The sequence below is a fragment of the Coregonus lavaretus genome (genome assembly GCF_964263955.1).
Source record: "Coregonus lavaretus genome assembly, contig: HAP1_SCAFFOLD_271, whole genome shotgun sequence".
NCBI classification, from domain to species: domain Eukaryota; kingdom Metazoa; phylum Chordata; class Actinopteri; order Salmoniformes; family Salmonidae; genus Coregonus; species Coregonus lavaretus.
The window spans coordinates 49,391-66,324 of record NW_028157817.1 but is presented as its reverse complement, the minus strand read 5'-3'; the positions used below and the strand labels follow the sequence as shown (position 1 = coordinate 66,324).

Here is a 16,934-nt window from a genome sequence, read left to right as displayed (position 1 = left end):
AGAGGAGAGGAGAGGAGAGGAGAGGAGAGAGAGAGAGAGACCGAGAGAGAGAGAGAGACCGAGAGAGAGAGAGAGAGAGAGAGAGAGAGATCGAGAGAGACAGAGAGAGAGAGAGAGAGAGAGAGAGAGAGACAGAGAGAGAGAGAAAGAGAGAGAGAGAAAGAGAGAGAGACACAGAGAGAGAGACACAGAGAGAGAGAGAGACAGAGGAGAGGAGAGGAGAGGAGAGGAGAGGAGAGGAGAGGAGAGGAGAGGAGAGGAGAGGAGAGGAGAGGAGAGGAGAGGAGAGAGAGAGAGAGAGAGAGAGAGAGAGAGAGAGACCGAGAGAGAGACAGAGACAGAGACAGAGAGAGAGAGACCGAGAGAGAGATCGAGAGAGACAGAGAGAGAGAGAGAGAGAGACAGAGAGAGAGAGAAAGAGAGAGAGACACAGAGAGAGACACACAGAGAGAGAGAGAGACAGAGAGACAGAGACAGAGACAGAGACAGAGAGAGAGAGAGAGAGAGAGAGAGAGAGAGAGAGAGAGAGAGAGAGAGAGAGAGAATGTTAATGACCGTGGCTAGGTTTAACTGTGACTTTCAGGTGAAGGAAGCAGACTGATGCAAACAGAGACGTGCACAAATTTCTGTCACTGGTAAAACTGATATTTCTCTGTAGTCCCACTGGTGCCAACGAAAAGGTGATCCCATTCAAACCCATTATCAATATGTGATTTTGGCTGTTAATGTGTGTGATCCAGAGGGCTTTTCTCTCATTCCGTACCCCTCATTCGTACCATAAACGTGGGGTAATAATAATGTAATACTCTTCTATCCACACCCAGAGTGACGTTGGAGACAATTTAGAATGAGCAAAAGGGGGGTATAGTGATTATTTCTGGGTGACACACTGCTGAAGGGTGAACATATAAACATAATGGTGGTACACCAATGGATGCACTCCTATTGGTGGTAGTCTGGTTTGGTAAGTGACCAATAAGGAGAAAGGTAGTCCTTTAGGGCAAAGGGCATATCACAAGACACAGACTGAGGAGAGAAGGTGGGGGGGGGACGGACGGACGGACGGACGACGACACACTTCTCTCTACATATTACACAATCATTTTAACCCACAATCAAATAGCACACAGGGATTTGTTTCAAGGTTTTAAGAGTAATATATATTTTTTAACTGCCAATGGAGCCACACAATACAGTACATTCACCTGCTGGGGGAATTAAAAAGTTGCAGTGTAACGCAGTAGTTAACCTGAAGGTGGCATTGTGTCACAGCTCATTGGCACTTGGTTCCAACTGAACTGTTCTCACACACAACCTTCAGCTGTGGGAGACTTCTCTACTGGGTAAAACACATTAAAGATGTCTTATTCAGGTGTTAAGAAGGCGTACCTTTGACCTCATGGTGCGCTCGGCGCGTTTGGCTGCAGCAGCCGCCATCTTGAGAATGTCAGGGTTGCTTTTGGACTTCATGATATCTGAGGAGAGATAAGACAACTACTTTAAAAAGACAAGTCCTTTGGAAAAGAGGGCTACTGCGGCTTCTGTCCAGTTTACTATAGACACTACTGTAATAAACGGACTTCTCTGGCTGCTTGTTGTAAGGAGGTCAGTGGGTTGCAGGTCGGAGACCATATTTGACTTTGAGACATCTTCTTGTGTAAATGCAGAGACCAAATTCAAATGTTGAGGCATTGTGGCACATTGGTTATGACTGAAACAAAGGGCTCAGGGTTTTGGTCAAAGGTAGTGCACTAAGTAGGGACTAGGGTACCATTTGGTAACACACACATGGAGTAGTAGCAGGCTAGAAAGTGTTCTATATTCCTACCGTATCCTCCTGCCCTCTCCACCTCCTCTAGTGAGGGTTCCCCCAGTGCATCGTGGGCCAGCTGTAGCTGTTCTCGGAGCCTCCCCAGGTCTCTCTCTGCTTTGGCCCTCACGATGCTCAGCTCCGTGTAGATGTCCTTGTACTTGTCCGTCGCATACTTCTTATCCTGGAGGGACAAATGATACATTGTTTTAAGGTGGTAGGGCGAGGAATACAACCTCAGCATAAAATAATGAGAAAAGAGCATAAAATACATTGAGAAAGTCCAAAAAGCAGTTTTAGGTAACTTGGGTCTTGGGACTTACTCGTTGTGCGGCCTGGAGTTCATCCTTCAGAGAGTTGATCTCCTGTTTTAGATACTGGACCTCTGACTCCTTCACCCGCAACATCACCTGCAACAGACCAAAACGGTAAGATTAAGGGGTAAACTTCAGCTGTGCATAAAAGCAACGCACCCTTTCGACAAACAGGAAGACTTCAGCGCATTTAAAATCGTCCAATCTTATGTTCACCTCGAGCGGAGCTTACCTCTAGCTCGTACAGTTCCTTCCCATGTGTGATGTTGCAGGTGTTTCCACCCCCGTCTTCAGTGGCCATAGAGCGCATCTTCGTGATCTCTGCAGCTAGACGGTTGTTGAGCTCCTACAGACACAAGGCACATGTCATGGTAAGTGTGAGGACTATTACCTGGGTGTGTGTGTACCTGGTTGTGTGTGCGCGTGTACCTGTGTGTGTGTGCGCGTGTACCTGTGTGTGTGTGCGCGTGTACCTGGGTGTGTGTGTGTGTGTGCGCGTGTACCTGGGTGTGTGTGTGTGTGTGCGCGTGTACCTGGGTGTGTGTGTGCGCGCGTGTACCTGGGTGGGTGTGTGTGCGCGCGTGTACCTGGGTGTGTGTGTGCGCGTGTACCTGGGTGTGTGTACCTGGGTGTGTGTGTGCGCGTGTACCTGGGTGTGTGTACCTGGGTGTGTGTGTGCGCGTGTACCTGGGTGTGTGTGCGCGTGTACCTGGGTGTGTGTGCGCGTGTACCTGGGTGTGTGTGTACCTGGGTGTGTGTGTGCGTGTACCTGGGTGTGTGTGCGCGCGTGTACCTGGGTGTGTGTGCGCGCGTGTGTGTACCTGGGTGTGTGTGCGCGCGTGTGTGTACCTGGGTGTGTGTGTGCGCGCGTGTGTTTACCTGGGTGTGTGTGTGTGTGCGCGTGTACCTGGGTGTGTGTGTGTGCGCGTGTGTACCTGGGTGTGTGTGTGTGTGCGCGCGTGTACCTGGGTGTGTGTGTGTGTGCGCGCGTGTACCTGGGTGTGTGTGCGCGTGTACCTGGGTGTGTGTGTGTGCGCGTGTACCTGGGTGTGTGTGTGTGCGCGTGTACCTGGGTGTGTGTGTGTGCGCGTGTACCTGGGTGTGTGTGTGTGTGTGTGCGCGTGTGTGTACCTGGGTGTGTGTGTGCGCGTGTGTGTACCTGGGTGTGTGTGTGCGCGCGTGTGTACCTGGGTGTGTGTGTGTGCGCGTGTGTACCTGGGTATGTGTGTGTGTGCGCGCGTACCTGGGTGTGTGTGCGCGCGTACCTGGGTGTGTGTGCGCGCGTACCTGGGTGTGTGTGCGCGCGTACCTGGGTGTGTGTACACCTGGGTGTGTGTGTGTGTGTACCTGGGTGTGTGTGTGTGCGCGTGTACCTGGGTGTGTGTGTGTGCGCGTGTGTGTACCTGGGTGTGTGTACCTGGGTGTGTGTGTGTGTGTGTACCTGGGTGTGTGTGTGTGTACCTGTGTGTGTGTACCTGGGTGTGTGTGTGTGTGTACCTGGGTGTGTGTGTGTGTGTACCTGGGTGTGTGTGTACCTGGTTGTGTGTGTGTGTACCTGGGTGTGTGTGTGTGTGTACCTGGGTGTTTGTTAGTGCCTGGTTGTGTGTGTGTACCTGGTTGTGTGTGTGTACCTGGGTGTTTGTTAGTGCCTGGTTGTGTGTGTACCTGGTTGTGTGTGTGTGTACCTGGTTGTGTGTGTGTGTACCTGGTTGTGTGTGTGTGTACCTGGGAGTGTGTGTACCTGGGTGTGTGTGTGTACATGTGTGTGTGTGTGTGTGTGTGTACCCGGGTGTGTGTGTGTACCTGGGTGTGTGTGTGTGTGTGTGTGTACCTGGGTGTGTGTGTGTACCTGGTTGTGTGTGTGTGTGTACCTGGGTGTTTGTTAGTGCCTGGTTGTGTGTGTACCTGGTTGTGTGTGTGTGTACCTGGTTGTGTGTGTGTGTACCTGGTTGTGTGTGTGTGTACCTGGGTGTGTGTGTGTGTACCTGGGTGTGTGTGTGTGTACCTGGGTGTGTGTGTGTGTACCTGGGTGTGTGTGTGTACCTGGTTGTGTGTGTGTGTACCTGGGTGTTTGTTAGTGCCTGGTTGTGTGTGTGTACCTGGTTGTGTGTGTACCTGGGTGTTTGTTAGTGCCTGGTTGTGTGTGTACCTGGTTGTGTGTGTGTGTACCTGGTTGTGTGTGTGTGTACCTGGGTGTTTGTTAGTGCCTGGTTGTGTGTGTGTACCTGGTTGTGTGTGTGTGCGTACCTGGTTGTGTGTGTACCTGGTTGTGTGTGTGTGTGTGTACCTGGTTGTGTGTGTGTGTGTACCTGGTTGTGTGTGTGTGTGTGTACCTGTGTGTGTGTGTGTGTGTACCTGTGTGTGTGTGTGTGTACCTGGGTGTTTGTGTGTGTACCTGGGTGTGTGTGTGTGTACCTGGGTGTGTGTGTGTACCTGTGTGTGTGTGTGTGTACCTGTGTGTGTGTGTGTGTGTACCTTGGTGTTTGTTAGTGCCTGGGTGTGTGTGTGTGTACCTTGGTGTTTGTTAGTGCCTGGGTGTGTGTGTGTGTGTACCTGGTTGTGTGCGTTGAGCTCCTGGTTCTCCCTCTGACACTGTCTGAGGGCCTGTCTCTCAGCCTCCAGGGCCTGGGCCAGGTGGGCGTTCTCCAGGCACTTCTGAGAATACTGCTCAGACAGCACCTCGATCTCCCTCTGGAACGAACACAGCTCCTCTCTGGAGAACAAGAGAAAGAAAGAAAGAACAAGAGGGAAAGGGAAAGAGAGGGAAAGAGAGGGAGGGGGAGAGAGAGAGGGAAAGTCAGAGAGGGAACGAGAGAGGGAACGAGAGAGGGTGAGAGAGAGGGAAAGAGAAAGAGGGAAAGAGAGAGAGGGAAAGTCAGAGAGGGAAAGAGAGAGGGTGAGAGAGAGGGAAAGAGAAAGAGGGAAAGAGAGAGAGGGAAAGAGAGAGAGGGAAAGTCAGAGAGGGAACGAGAGAGGGAAAGAGAAAGAGAGAGAGGGAAAGAGAGAGAGGGGAAAGAGAGAGAGGGGGAGCGAGAGAGGGAAAGAGGGAGAGGGGGAGAGAGAGGGAAAGAGAGAGAAAGAGAGAGGGGGGGAGAGAGAGAGGGAAAGAGAGGGAGGGGGAGAGAGAGGGAAAGAAAGAGAGGGAGAGAGAGGGAAAGAGAAAGAGGGAAAGACGGAGAGGGTGAGAGAGAGAGAAGGAAAGAGAGAGAGGGAGAGAGAGAGGGGGAGAGAGAGAGGGGAAAGAGGGAGAGGGGGAGAGAGGGAAAGAGAGAGAAGAGAGAGAGGGAAAGAGAGGGGGAGAGAGTGAAAGAGAGGGAGGGGGAGAGAGAGGGAAAGAAAGAGGGAAAGAGAGGCAAAGAGAGAGTGGGAAAGGGAGAGGGAAAGAGAGAGGGGGAGAGAGAGAGAGAACACAGGAAAACACTCAGTAAATCAGACAATACAAGGCAACACACTCAGCCAATCAATATCATACATTTACCACCCAATACCACACTCAGCTAAACAATTCCATACATTTACCACTCAATACCACACTCAGCCAATCAATATCATACATTTACCACCAATACCACACTCAGCCAAACAATTCCATACATTTACCACCCAATACCACACTCAGCCAATCAATATCATACATTTACCACCAATACCACACTCAGCCAAACAATTCCATACATTTACCACCCAATACCACACTCAGCCAATCAATTCCATACATTTACCACCCAATACCACACTCAGCCAAACAATTCCATACATTTACCACTCAATACCACACTCAGCCAATCAATTCCATACATTTACCACCCAATACCACACTCAGCCAATCAATTCCATACATTTACCACTTAATACCACACTCAGCCAATCAATTCCATACATTTACCACCCAATACCACACTCAGCCAATCAATTCCATACATTTACCACTTAATACCACACTCAGCCAATCAATTCCATACATTTACCACCCAATACCACACTCAGCCAAACAATTCCATACATTTACCACCCAATACCACACTCAGCCAATCAATACCATACATTTACCACCCAATACCACACTCAGCCAATCAATACCATACATTTACCACCAAATAACACACTCAGCCAATCAATTCCATACATTTACCACCCAATACCACACTCAGCCAATCAATTCCATACATTTACCACCCAATAACACACTCAGCCAATCAATACCATACATTTACCACCCTCTCTTTTCCCTCATAATAGCTGACCAAAGGAAACAGCAGCACAGAGCATAGAAAACCCCTTCATTCTGTAGGGCGAGTTGGAAAACACCAGACTTAGTTCGGCAACTCCTTCCTTCATATTTTAGCTCTGGCCTGACACTGGAGCTTCAGTCTATTCAGAGGCCAGACAGACTGGGCCAGACTGCTGCTAATCAGTTCCTTAATAAGCCCCAGACAGACGGATGGAACTGGAACCGTCTTCGGTCTGTAATTCCGAGTTTGGCAAGGTCACCCAGCTGCCACCTTAGTTCCAGGTTGCCCTGGTTACAGCTGGCAAGGCACAGCCAGTCACAGTCACATACTGGCTTCGTTCCCATGGCGCTGGGTTGGGTTTGAAGTTCAATAAAAAAAAAACAGCATCACAAAATTAAAGTTATTTATCTGAAATATCCCCATTTTTGACGGATGATGGACAACATTCTCCCCCCCCCCCCCCCCCCAACTCAGTTTTTCTCCTCAAACTGACAGGAATGAAACATTTTCATAAATCGGCCATGTCAGGGCATCTGCAGTTACACCTGTGACTGAGGTGAGACGTGTCATACGATAACAAGCACTCTGGCCACCTGAGGAGAAATACCGGCACAAAGGTCAAAACTAGTCATCAGCCCAAGCCGTATAAACTCAGAGACCTCTTGATAACGAAGAGACCCTCTTTGGGACTGAACTGGGGATAGAAGGAGGACGCCGGATTGGCGCACATTCAACAAAATCTGACCTACCAAAGTGGATATTCGTCAAATCCGTCATGATTGATGCATTATAACAGGCCCACAATGTGGGTACTGAAGTCACATTTTGATATCATTTGGCTGTTTTCTCTGCATAACATTTAGAAGTTGTCCCTTTTCAGGTTTAGAAGAAGTACCTGCTAAATGCTAACTCCCGTTCGTATTCACTGGTAACATACCTTGTACACAGACATCGGTGGTGGTAGTCAGTCATTTTGAACTGTAATGCAGTTGATTGGTGACGACGTTATGAACATGTATTGGGGTTGACATCCATACAAGCATTATCCTACGATTTTTTACCTCAAAATAGTGTGAAATACACATATAAACAACAGGCTAAATGTAGGAGACTCTGGATCTTTCCGCCTGCGTTTCCATGGCATTTCCATCGTTTTGGTTGATTTTGATTGACCTCTTTATGATTGACCTCTTTATGACCTCTCGCATGTATGGGTCGTTCAATGAATAGAGCACATTTTGGGTAGTGTATCTTGGTCACAAAAAGCAAGTAATTTCACCTCATTTTAACATTGTCATAAAGAGCACATGTTCAACTCCATAAAAAAAAAAAAACATGTTTTCCCATCATAAATATGATTTATTACTATATTAAGTGCCAATAAAAGGCCATTCAAGTAACAGAGTTGACCGTAACAGGGTTGAGGTTTTCATCTTAAAACAGCAATGAATCCCCTTGTAACAGGGGGGCTGGAAGCTTGTTGTGTGCAAAAGGGAGGGTCGTTTAAATGCAAGCTTCACAATCTTTTTAAATTGTTAAAACATTTCTAGCCTGTCTATGGGTAACAGGGTTGACGTGTTATGCTCGACACGCTCAGTTTTCCACCACTAAACACCAGGAAATGGCCAAAAAGATTAGAACCAGCGCACCTGCTTTTACACTATGATTTGACTATCAGATGATCGAAACTTGACATTTTGGGGTTAAGTGGTTTAAAAACTTCCTAGAAGTTGCAGATTTTTGGAACTTTAGCAAGTCTTTACTCATATAAAAATCGGATTTATTGAAATTTCCACGGTCTTTATTAAAGGGCACTTCATAAAGGCATTTAATTCAATATTGGTGCACAATTTCTCCTTAAAATATCAAAAGGGACGCAAAATGTACCCGTATGTTGTAAGGCAGTTCTTTGGGACTGATGGGGACTTAAGTCCTCAGTTTTGACTCAAGAGGAATAGTAAACATTGTAAATATTGACTCAAGAAGAGTCAGGACTGGAAAATTGAGTCTTGACTCTTATTGAAGAGTGTACGATCTCGGAGAGTCTCTGTGTGTAGTATAATGTGCTTGTGGTACTGAGGGGATATGACAACTTTAAGATAATATGGTCTTGGAGATGGTAATATGCTTGCAGTACTGAGGGGACATGATATCACATTTTATCACAAATCAATTTATAACATTTTTGATTTTTTTGTCTCTCACTGTTCAAATAAACCTACCATTAAAATTATAGACTGATCATTTCTTTGTCAGTGGGCAAACTTACAAAATCAACAGGGGATCAAATACTTTTTTCCCTCACTGTAGGTGTTCCTCTTGTCCAGGTGTAATAGGGCAGTGTGTAGCGCAATGGCGATTGCTTCATCTGTAGATATGTTGGATGATATGCAAATTGTAGTGGGCCCAGGGTGTCAGGTAAGGTGGAGCTGATTTGGTCCTTGGGACCAGCCTCTCAATGCACTTCATGATGACAGAAGTGAGTGCTACAGGTTCGATAGTCATTTAGGCAGGTTATCTTTGCTTGCTTGGGTACAGGGGCAATGGTGGACATCTTAAAGCACGTCGGGGATCACAGACTGGGACAGGGAGAGGTTGAATATGTCTGTGAACACTCAAGCCAGCTGGTCTGCGCATGCTCTGAGGACGTGGCCAGGGATACTGTCTGGACCGGCTGCTTTGCGAGCATTCACACGCTTGAAGGTCTTACTGACGTCAGCCGCAGAGATCGAGAGCTCATAGTCTTCTACAGCAGCGGGCGCCCTCATGGGAGGATCAGTGTTGATTACCTCAAAGCAAGCATAAAAAGTGTTTGCTCGTCTGGGAGAGCGGCATCGGTGTTCGCTGGTTTTCCATTTATAATCCGTGATGGTTTGTAGTCCTTGCCACATGCGTCTCACGTTGGAGCCGTTCAAAAGCGATTCCACTTTATCCCTGTACTGTCTTTTTGCATATTTGATTGATTTCAGGAGGTCGTAGCTGGTCTTTTTGTATTCATCCATATCCCCAAATTGGTCCGGGCTCTCAGTTTTGTGCCATTTACCCATGGTTTCTGGTTGGGATAGGTGCGAATAGTCACTGTTGAGAGAATGTCCTCTGCATTTCCTGATGAACCCCATGACTGAGTCTGTATACTCGTTGATGTTATTGTCGGAGGCGACCTGGAACTTTTTCCCAGTCCATGTGATCAAAAGCAGTCCTATAGCATAGATTCTGATTGGTCAGACCAGCATCGAACCGAACTTACCACGGGTACTTCCTGCTTTAATTTCTGTTTATAGGTTGGTAGGAGCAGGATGGAGGCGTGGTCTGATGAGGCACTTTTCTCAGATTTCCTTTACAGCCGTGATTATAACCACTGGGAATTACCTCAGGAGATAGTGAGGTCAGCATTTAATCGTGAGGTATTCCAGATTGGGAGAACAGAAAGTCCTGAGGAATTGTAAGTTACCACAGTCACACCATGAGTTGTTGATAATGAAGCAAATCCCGCCTGTCCACGCGATATATACGGAAAACCCAGCAGGCTGCATAGCCGAATCCAGCACAGAGCCCATGAGCCACGTTTCAGTGAGGCAAATTACGTGAGTCTCTCGGGTCCCATTGGTAGGAAATCCTCACTCTGAGCTTGTATAACTTACTGTCCAGAGACTGTACATTTCCTAGTAAAATACTAGGAAGCATTAGGTGATTTGTCCTTCTCCTTAGTCGGACCAAAATGACAGCTCTCTTTTTGGTAGGGCTCCTGGAAAAAATGGAACTGCTTCAGGAGAACTGAACAAAGGGTCCAGTTCTGGAAAGTCGAATCTGTCAAATTTGTGGCGCGTAACCGCCGATCTGATGTCCAGGAGTGCTCGTCTGTCATACGAGATAATACTAGAAACATTCTGAGCAAATAAAGTAAAAAAAGAACACTCAAATAATCAAAAGACTGCAAAGTTGGCTAGGAGCAAGCAACAGGGGCGAACGTGTCTGTCGGTGCCATCTTGTCATAATGATATGCTAACTTACTCGTGTTGCCTGCATATCTCCTCTATGTCTGCGTTCTCTGTGTTGCTGTTGGACTTGCGGGCCTTGTCCAGCTCCTTCTCCAGCTCCGACCGGTGTGCGTTCTTCATCGCCTCGATTGCTGGGGCAACCAAAACAAAGAACGTTGTTATTGAGGAGAGATCATCTGGCATAGCCGGACCACGTTAGGTTATCGTGTTGTTTTAGAAAGAAAAATCCACTGTTTTATAAAGCAGAGCCCGAAGACCATGGTAACTCACATTTATGGGTTTGTGTACACAAGTGAACAAAATACTTCATGTTAGCCTGATGCTACTGCTGTGCCTATATAATTACCAAGGTGCTACTGCTGATAGGGTTAGCGTTAGCTGCTATCGCAATTACTACTGACCGGCTATGGTAGCGGCAGTCTCCTCGGCTAGCAGCCTCTCCTTTTCCTCGTGTAGGTTCTCCAGCTCTCTCTGGTTTTTCCTCTGCAGCTCGTCGACCACCCTCTGGTGGGACTCCTCCATGGCAGCAAAGCCCCTCTCACAGGTGGCCTATCAACGGAGGGGAATGGGTGCAAAGTGAATCTACATGAAACCATAAGATAGGGCCAGGGAGTTTCCTGCGTGACCATGTGAACCTGACTAGGAAAACCTCTGGACCCTAGTTATAGGGTATAGAGTGCACTGGAATTTTTCCTGGTCAAACTCTGGACCCAGAACTCCTGACCCCAGCCACAACCACTGCTGATCATCTATTCACTGACGACAAACACCAAGCTAGCTACTTTAGCCATTAACAACACAAGCCTCTGGTACAGAAGACACAATACGTTGAAGAAATGCGTAGGCGGCAAGAACACAATGTGATTGAGAAGCAAAACAAAAACAGAAGGCTGTGTTCTGTAACCTAATTATCCCTGCAACAGTAAAGGTATTCAACCACTGCCAGGTTTTTTAGCCAAGTAAACCCGCTCGCTCACAAAACACCTATTACAGATTGAGTTAATGTCTAGTGTCTCATATTGTTAGCCGTCTATAAATGTGAAAAACCTCTAATCTGTTTTTATTGGATAAATCTGGGTGGAATGTAGGAGGTTGAGATGAGACCAAATAGAACGATGGATAATAGTGGGGTGATTCCGTGGGGACAGACAGACAGTGTGGAGTCTGGTGTGTCTCCATCATAAGGGGCCAGGGACAGCCTGTCTGTGTCAAATGAGGCAGGATTGCCAGTTTAGCACCAACACCTTTTAGCAGTATAGAGAAAGAAGGCTGGGGAGGGGAGGAGGGGGTCTGATCAACACGGTTTTAGCAAGGGCCATTCACAACGCTATTATAATTACAGTGCATGTTTCCACAAGAGGGGATTTGAATGGCCTTCCGACCAGCTCGACCCAAATCCTACTTCCGTCCTCTATTCAGCGCTGCTAATCTGAGTACTCAGTCAACGGAGCTGTCCTATAAATTCCCAGCGTTCGGGAAACTGGCCTAGGTGGGAACAAACTTTGAGACAGAGTGAACCAACCCCCCCCCCCCCCCCCCCACCCCCTCCCTGGATATATGGGGGCACTTCCTGCTGTGACATCACAGCAAGCAACACCTGCCCTTTGTTTAGTGTGTAAGGGATGAAACCTGTCCTGCACACGGTCATCAAGGACCAGGAAGAGCACCGCTACAATGTTCCCTACCGGCACTACAATGTTATTGCAGTTAGAGGACCGCACCACCAGTCTGTCCCTATACACAACAGCAATACAAAGATTACATCATCAGCAGCGACAAAAGACATGGTGTAGCATATGTCAACGTGTCAGCTGTGCTCCCAAGCCGTGTTATAGACCTGAGTAGAAGACCCCATGTTTCCTTCCTGAGGTTTACAACCCCATGTCATCTGCTTAGAAACAGCCTCTATTCAGGCCTAATAAAACCATGCAGAACTCAACAGCTCTTAAAACTATTCATATAGTGCTGGAGCCTGATTATAAATTACCTGTGTAATTCTTATACACGTTTACTTGAATTCTCTAAAGAAATACACAAAACCTAGGATCTATGAGGTATGAAAACATCTGGGTAACTATATGTTTACATACATTACCAAGGATTCTGGGTAGATGATCATGGTGGAATGTGGTTAATAGACTTTTCATTTGCGATTAGATCTCGTTTTGCATTTCTTCCTTTTTTAGAATGACTTTTCCAAGAAAGTAAATATGTCTATGCTTCAAGCATTCTGCAATGTTTTGATAGCCTGTCAATTATCATTACTTGTTAATCAGCATGTCAGAAGGGGGAAAGTTGTTTGTTGTCAGTTAAAGCAACATCACATCAAAGACAAAGAGGTAAGCCCCATGCATCTTTAAATGCAGTTCATTTAGGCTTCATCATCCTCAAGAAAAAAAGCAATATGTCCACCTATCTAAATGATGTATCTGTTGAGGACAACAATAGGTAGACAGCTTTAAAGGGCTTCAACCATTTGTCTAGGACACTTCTAATATATACGACGCCTACTGTAGCTGCCGAGGAACTCATTTCATCAGCAACTATACCTGCTGGGATGATCATTTCACATTGCATGTGTAAATATGCTGATAGATACTAAATAACATGACCTGAATTATTTGTCAGCCTCACTTTCATGGGACTGTAGGACAGGTTCTGGTTGGTCTCCCTAAGCAGATGGGTTGCCTCCCACATTAACAATGTTCCAGTTGGGATTTCGGAGACTAAGTTCTGGTTAACTAACCTTTTCCTGTCAAACAAAAACGGGTTCCTCAGCGCACAACTAGCGTCAACAACCACATGCACTAACAGTGGATTAGTCACCATGCAACACTGGAGGATACTGGTTTACAAAGGAAAGGGAGGTACGAGGGGGTCTGGAGGGTGGGGGGTGGGGGGGGGTAAGGGAGGTAGAAGGGGGTCGGGAGGGGGTAAAGGAGGTAGGAGGGGGGGGGGTCGGGAGGGTGGAGGGGGTCGGGAGGGTGGGGGGTTCCACAAGGAGACAAGGCATCACGGACGGAGAGAACAGAAAGGACAAGGTACGGCTTCCACCTTCAGATTCTCCAGGTCTTTGTCGTATTTCAGCCGGAGGATAGCTGCGTCGCCCTGGAGCTCCCTCCGCTTCATCTCCTCCGTCATGGCCGAGATCTGGGCCACCAGCTCCTGGATGCGCTCCTTGAGGGCGGAGGTTGTGGAGGTCTCAGGGGACATCGTCCCATCCTCTGCCCCAGTGGGATAGCCTACTCCTGGGGTGACATCCATCTGGTGATGGAACTTCTCCAGTAGGACGCTCCTCTCTGTCTCGTGTTTCTTCTTCAGGTTCTCCATGCAGACAGTCAGAGAGTCGATCTCCTTCACGTTTTCTTCACGTTCTAGACGCAATATCTCGGCCACCTTTGCCACCTCCTGTCTCAGATTTTCTGTTTCCTGTGCGTAGACGTCCTTGATCTCCCGCAGCTCCAGCTTGTGCTTGGCAACTACGTCTTGCAGCTGTATGGCCTTGTCCAGTGAGTCAATGGGCTCCCCTTCAATCTGAATGTGTGTTACTGGTCTAGTATCTTCACTCATAGTGCTTTCAAGGCATGGCAGATGATTCTGTAGATCCGCCAATTTGGATTGGAGATCTCGGTTCTGTTCTCTCAGTAGAGAGCAGTTGGCACAGTCAGAGTTGCCAATCTGAAGTTTCTCAAACTGTGTTTCTTTCAGCTCTTTCTCGTGTTGGAAGTTCAGCCTGCTGATGAGATAGGACATGTGAGCTTCTGTGGCTGCGTCTTGAAGGTGCTCAGACCAACGTTTCTTAAGTTTGCCGGAATCAAAGCTAGCTAAGACCAAGGACAGGAGCTTGTCATTTGTGGACATCTCAATGGTGGAGGCAATTAGGTTAAACAAATACACTTTCTCTTGCAATGCCTCTGTTAGATCTTTCAAAATGTGCGTGTTGGTGTCATTATCAAGCCAGCTGCACCAATTCAAAAGGTCTGCTTCCATGGTCTGTGCAGTCACAGTAAACTCATTATCAACTTCCATCTTGGGTCGAGGAGAAATCCTGTTCATCAACAGCAACATGCTCTTCTCAGCTACCATACGCTGTGCTACACACCTTTCAAAACGACATGCACCTTCAGTCTCGCATGGGCTAACCTCTAGAGCGCTCAACAGACCACTCCAGAACGCTGCCTCTAATACCAACCTTTTCATTACTCTCTGACTTACTTCATCTGGCTCCTCTTCAAAGGATCCGAGGCCGTCTGTGATATGTAAAGTGCTTTTCAGATCAATTAGCGTTTTCTCCACACTAACATCTACCTTCACTAACACCTCTAACACCCGACTAAGGGCCTCAGACTTCATCTTTATCTCACTTACTACTTGCCTTACAACACTTTCGTCTGCTACCTGCCTCAACTCTTCACTAACATTCACTTCTCTTTCTCCCCTAGCCGACTTCGCCTCTACCTCCAACTTTCCTCGCAACATCCTAATCTCATTCTCTGCCTCTAAAAGTTTCGGCCTCTGGACTCTCTCCGATTCCTGGTTTCTAGCTTGAAGTTCAACATTCTGAGCTTGAAGTTCTCTACAGAGCTCTTCCTTTTCTAATAGCATGGCCCCTGTTGCCTCCAGCTGCTCTTTGAGTTGCTCCTTCTCCTTAGGAGCACCTTCCTCGGCCATCTGGAATCCCAGACCTTTGAGAGTGGCCTCTTTCAGCTGCAGTCTCCTCTCCCTGTCCTTCAGGCTGCTTCCTAGCACCTCCAAGGTGACCAGGGCTTCGTGAAGCTTCACAGACTTCTCATTCAGCTCGCTCTCATAGAACTCCCTGTCGATAGCGTTGGCTTGGCTCTCCGCTAGTCTGACCCTGACCCTGTTCAGCTCCTCTAGGACCAGTAGGTGTTGTTTCCCGCCTTGCAGGTTGATCAGCTCCGCTTTAAGCCTGTCGATCTCCCCATCTGCCTCAGTTAGTTGGTTCACTATCTCCTGACAGTGCTGGTACAGCGCTCCATTTTCGCTGTTTAGAAGTTCAACCCGCCGGGACAACGTCCCGATGGTCATCTCGTGGCTTTCCGAGCGGTCTTCGATTTGACACAGTGGTCCGTAAGGGGTCTTCAGGCTCTCCGCCTTCTGAACACTTCCCAACATGTCCTCCATGGCCAGGAGACGTGATTCGTAACTGCGGATGCTTTCGCCCGCCCTGGTCAAGCTCCTCTTCATGTTCTCATTCTCTACCTCTCGTTGAGACTTCCAGCTCTCCAAGAGCCTCTGGCAGCTACCCTGTTCTCCTATATCCTGACTACTCTCCAGGCTGACTTCACCGTGCGATTTTAGCAATCTAAGCAGTCCCTTCAGAGTCAGGGGCTTTCCTGATATCAAGTCCTCTAGCTCTTGAATCCTGTCGGCACTATCTTCGATCAAAAAGCTAACAGTCTTTTTGACGGGTGGCTCTGAGGAAGGCAGGCTTTCCAGAGGGGTTGTTGTTTGGGGGTCGGAAAGGTAAGGTTCCGCGAGGGAGAGGTGAGAAAGCGAGAGGCCAAGCTGCGCCTGCATATTACGCTTTTTCAGTTCTTGCAGCTGCAGGAGCTCTTTGGTCTCCTGGTACTTCCTTGCTAAGCTCTGAGCTTGAGAACTAACCAGTTCCGGCCTCTTCGTCTGGGGCTCGGGATCGGACTCCAGAACCAGCTTGGAGAAGGGGACCAAAAAGTTGGTTAACACACATAGCAAAGGGTGAGAAGGCTAGCTAATATTTTTTAGATTAATACATCAATTATTTCCCTCTGGATTCAGAGCAATTAAACATTATGAAATCATAATATATGTCATTTTGAGTTCAACATTATACCATTTAACCATAATGATGAAAAAACATTGCAGAAGTAGAATCCAGCTTCAATCATTAATGATGAGAATTAGAGCGCTGGAAAGAGATTTAATGGTCATGATTAGTGAATCACAAAATAGCATGCACATTAAATGGATGAGAGTTATTTCATGGGGTAAGTGATGAAAAGTTAGTGCTAGCTAGGTGGTTTCATTAGAGATGGGAGGCATACCAGGCTCTAGGAATAAACGATGTTCTTGAACTATCATTTTTCTGAATTCTTTGTGTTCTTCACAAAAACATTTCTCAAAAAAGGCACTCATCACATCGCATCACACTGTGTAATAGCAATGTAACAATGCTGGTCAAAACTAAAATCAAACAGTGTAATGAATGTGAAAATTGCTTCTTAAATTAAATAAACCAAAAATAAGTAAAAACAACATGAACAGGACATGTATTATTTTCTCCTGAAATGACCTTATTTTTGGCTTTAGAAAAATGCAAAAGGCCAGCATAAACTAATTACATTCTCTCCCTCTCTAAACATCAAAGTCGTCAACTCAAAAATGTCTCCAAAGCCCCTTTTGAACTGAATCTCATTTAATTTGTTACATCCAAGAAAACCTACTATCTTTGATAAACTCAGATTTACACAATACGTGGTGAAGAATTCAAAAAGCATACTTTAACCCTCCATACGGACACACTCACCTCTCTCCCTCTCTAACACACATAAACACAAGCAAACATCCAATAGAAAACTAT

The 16,934-nt window shown here is 47.1% G+C and overlaps 1 protein-coding gene across 2 annotated transcripts in view; it reads right to left on the bottom strand.

Annotated features, from left to right (window-relative positions):
• The window catches only part of LOC311124898 (myosin phosphatase Rho-interacting protein-like), a 58,446-nt gene that overhangs the window by 1,002 nt on the left and 40,510 nt on the right, over positions 1-16,934 (bottom strand). The window contains exons 14-21 of one of the 2 annotated variants that reach the window (XM_084198995.1): positions 13,409-16,027; positions 10,756-10,903; positions 10,368-10,485; positions 4,678-4,837; positions 2,357-2,470; positions 2,134-2,220; positions 1,829-1,994; positions 1,390-1,475 (exon numbers count right to left, since the gene is read on the bottom strand). In XM_084198995.1, coding sequence (XP_084055121.1) covers positions 1,390-1,475; positions 1,829-1,994; positions 2,134-2,220; positions 2,357-2,470; positions 4,678-4,837; positions 10,368-10,485; positions 10,756-10,903; positions 13,409-16,027 — 3,498 coding nt within the window. The remainder of the gene's footprint in view (positions 1-1,389; positions 1,476-1,828; positions 1,995-2,133; positions 2,221-2,356; positions 2,471-4,677; positions 4,838-10,367; positions 10,486-10,755; positions 10,904-13,408; positions 16,028-16,934) is intronic. The other variant, XM_084198996.1, reaches the window with a different exon arrangement.